Source organism: Penaeus japonicus, unplaced genomic scaffold (assembly GCF_977035675.1).
Source record: "Penaeus japonicus unplaced genomic scaffold, GWHDUDI00000001_assembly GWHDUDI00000007, whole genome shotgun sequence".
NCBI classification, from domain to species: Eukaryota; Metazoa; Arthropoda; class Malacostraca; order Decapoda; family Penaeidae; genus Penaeus; species Penaeus japonicus.
In genome coordinates this window covers 20,432,320-20,434,819 of record NW_028234409.1, presented here as the reverse complement: position 1 = coordinate 20,434,819, position 2,500 = coordinate 20,432,320, and the positions used below count along the sequence as shown (strand labels likewise).

Below are 2,500 nucleotides of genomic sequence, written 5' to 3'. Positions count from 1 at the left end.
CTGTGCTTGTGTAATTGCAGTTCAAAACTGCAGCACAGATGGAAGAAAAACTATATTGTAAGATGAGTGTTTAATGTCAGAGCTGCATTTTATTTATTTATTTATGTTTTAAACATCTTTGTGGTGTATGGGGTATGGGTGTGTACTGAAACTCATGCTACATGTAAGGATACACTATGTTTCTGTAATCTGACAAGTTTGTTTATGAAGCTTATAGTTATATAGAAGGAGTGTTTGTGCTCCGGCCAGGGCATTAGTCTGGCCTATATTCTATTTGCCATTTTGGTTAATTTTGTTCTAGGAAGTCCGAGTTGGCGTAGTTATTGTATGATTATTCTAGTCACTATATAAACCTAAAGCGAAAACTGCTGTAAGCAAAGAAGAGCTACGTGTGGGTACTGGAAGATCATTTTACAAAAGTAAGAAAAGGAGGTGGCCGGGTAGGTTACATTAATTAAAAGAAAAAGGGATAGAGTATATACAAAAACAAAACAAAAAAAAAAAACGTAAAGGATACCACATTATGTATTGTTTGTCAGGAATGATGTGATCTAGAGAAAAGTCTGTCCAGTAATTTCGTAATTTGAGAGTTTGTCTTTTGTAAGAGACTGACGAATGTTTTGGCAAAATCAATATTGATGTTGAAGGATACGCCTGTCAAGATGTCACGTTATGTCGTTATGAGTTATAATGTGTTGTGGGTTGAATAAACGCTTAAAGCGAAATCCGTGCTGTATGTCTGCAAGAATGTTTTTGTGTATTGCATGCTGTATATGTGTTCTGTTGCCTTTATGTGCGTAACGTGGCTCGAATTTCCAGTAAGGTTGTGAACGGCCCAGTTTTTTTAGGTGTTGTACGCCTTCATGGGTCTGTAGTTTCTGACTTGGTGCATTAAGTCCAGTCTTTGGGACTGCGTCTTGGTTTTATGCCAACGTCTACTTGCTCGTTAACGACGGGGCCGACTCGGCTACGCGTGGCCATCTCGCAGTCAGTCTTTTATTGGCCATTTGTTATGGGTTTTGTCATAATTAGAAGTGAATATCAGTCATTCCATTAGGTAACCACAGTTGTAATAGATGTAATGCGTTTATGAAAGTCCAATATAAGTCTCTATATGACAGCCACAGCATCGGCACCTGAAGGTACTCCGTAGGGGGGTCATCCAGATACTCACTGGAGAAGTATCCTGAAATCACACTAAACACTGAAGCTCATGTAAACACAATGTAGATACTGTATACGACCTATAACTTTGTGTGACCATAAGAGAGAACTGAAATGTGTTCAAGTTGGCTGGAGTTTGTGTATTAATGATTTTCGTGAAAATGTCGAAGGTTGACACACTTGGGGTCGAAGTCAGTTAGACGGCCAAGGTTACCTCTCTTCAGAAAAGAAAATACCGAGGAACTAAATTCTATAAACATCCATCTCTGGAGTGCTCCCATCTGTCTGTCCTTGTTTAAAAAGTTGAGCATGTAGTGTAACGATAATCAGCATTCCTCAGGGAATATGGCAGACCTATTAAACACTTTTTTTTCATTACATTTATATTATATGGATGCTTCACCCACATTCACATCAGCCTGTATCATTCCACTACAGGACATAGGCTTCTCTGAATCTTTTCCAGTCATTTTGGTCGTCTGCAGCCTTTCCAGTTCGTTATTTCATCACGCCATCTTGTCATTGGTCTTGACCTTGTTCTCTTTGTGTTATCTCTTCCCCATTCTGTTGTAATGTTCCTATAATTCTTCTTCTTTTTCGTCCACATGTTCCCCCGTTCTCCTGATATATATAACCTGCCCACTGCTACTTTTTATTTTTAATGCTCTTCAGTAAATCCTCCACTATTGTCTGTTCCCTAATCTATGCTGCTATTTTCTACCGATAATTTGTATATGATTAAAAACAGCTTTAAAGCATGTAAAGAGATTATAATAATGTTAAGAAAAAAATAAAGTATAGTAATGATAAAAGCTTAAAAAGGTTGTGAGGATACACCTGGCTGCTGTTAAAGGTTAGCTTTATGCATCTCCATCACATTATTCATTGCTTTATACACTGTCCCTCAAAAAGAATACATGAACGCTATCCCAAAGATACAGCAAATACATTTTCTAGCATAGTATACCGTAGTCTACTTGCAAATTAACAGAAAATGGAACAACTTCTTCATCAGAAAGAAAATCCTTATTTAGGGGGGTAACCTAACTAAAGACCTTATATGGTGCCTGAGTGTTTGCGCGTAAGTTTAAATCTTTGCTTTCTCAGAGCCATTGCCGACGGTGCCGGACTCCTTCACTACCAATGTCGAGATTGCTTACGAAGAGAAGAAAATGAAGGTTATCTACGGCGCAGAGTCGTTTGATGGCGTCCTCAACACAGGGGTCCTTCGTTACGAGTTAAGTGAGTGCGTTCCCACTCACTTGTTTAATGCATGTACATACAGATGTTTTGATAGATATGGAGACAACTAGGCAGATGAATAGACTGACAGATA

At 38.4% G+C, this 2,500-nt stretch overlaps 1 protein-coding gene across 1 annotated transcript in view; it reads left to right on the top strand.

Annotated features, from left to right (window-relative positions):
- LOC122242157 (uncharacterized) overlaps positions 1–2,500 on the top strand; it is a 21,207-nt gene that overhangs the window by 2,057 nt on the left and 16,650 nt on the right. Inside the window, exon 3 of the mRNA XM_086538203.1 lies at positions 2,272–2,406. Within this exon, the coding sequence (XP_086394329.1) occupies positions 2,272–2,406 (135 nt within the window). The remainder of the gene's footprint in view (positions 1–2,271; positions 2,407–2,500) is intronic.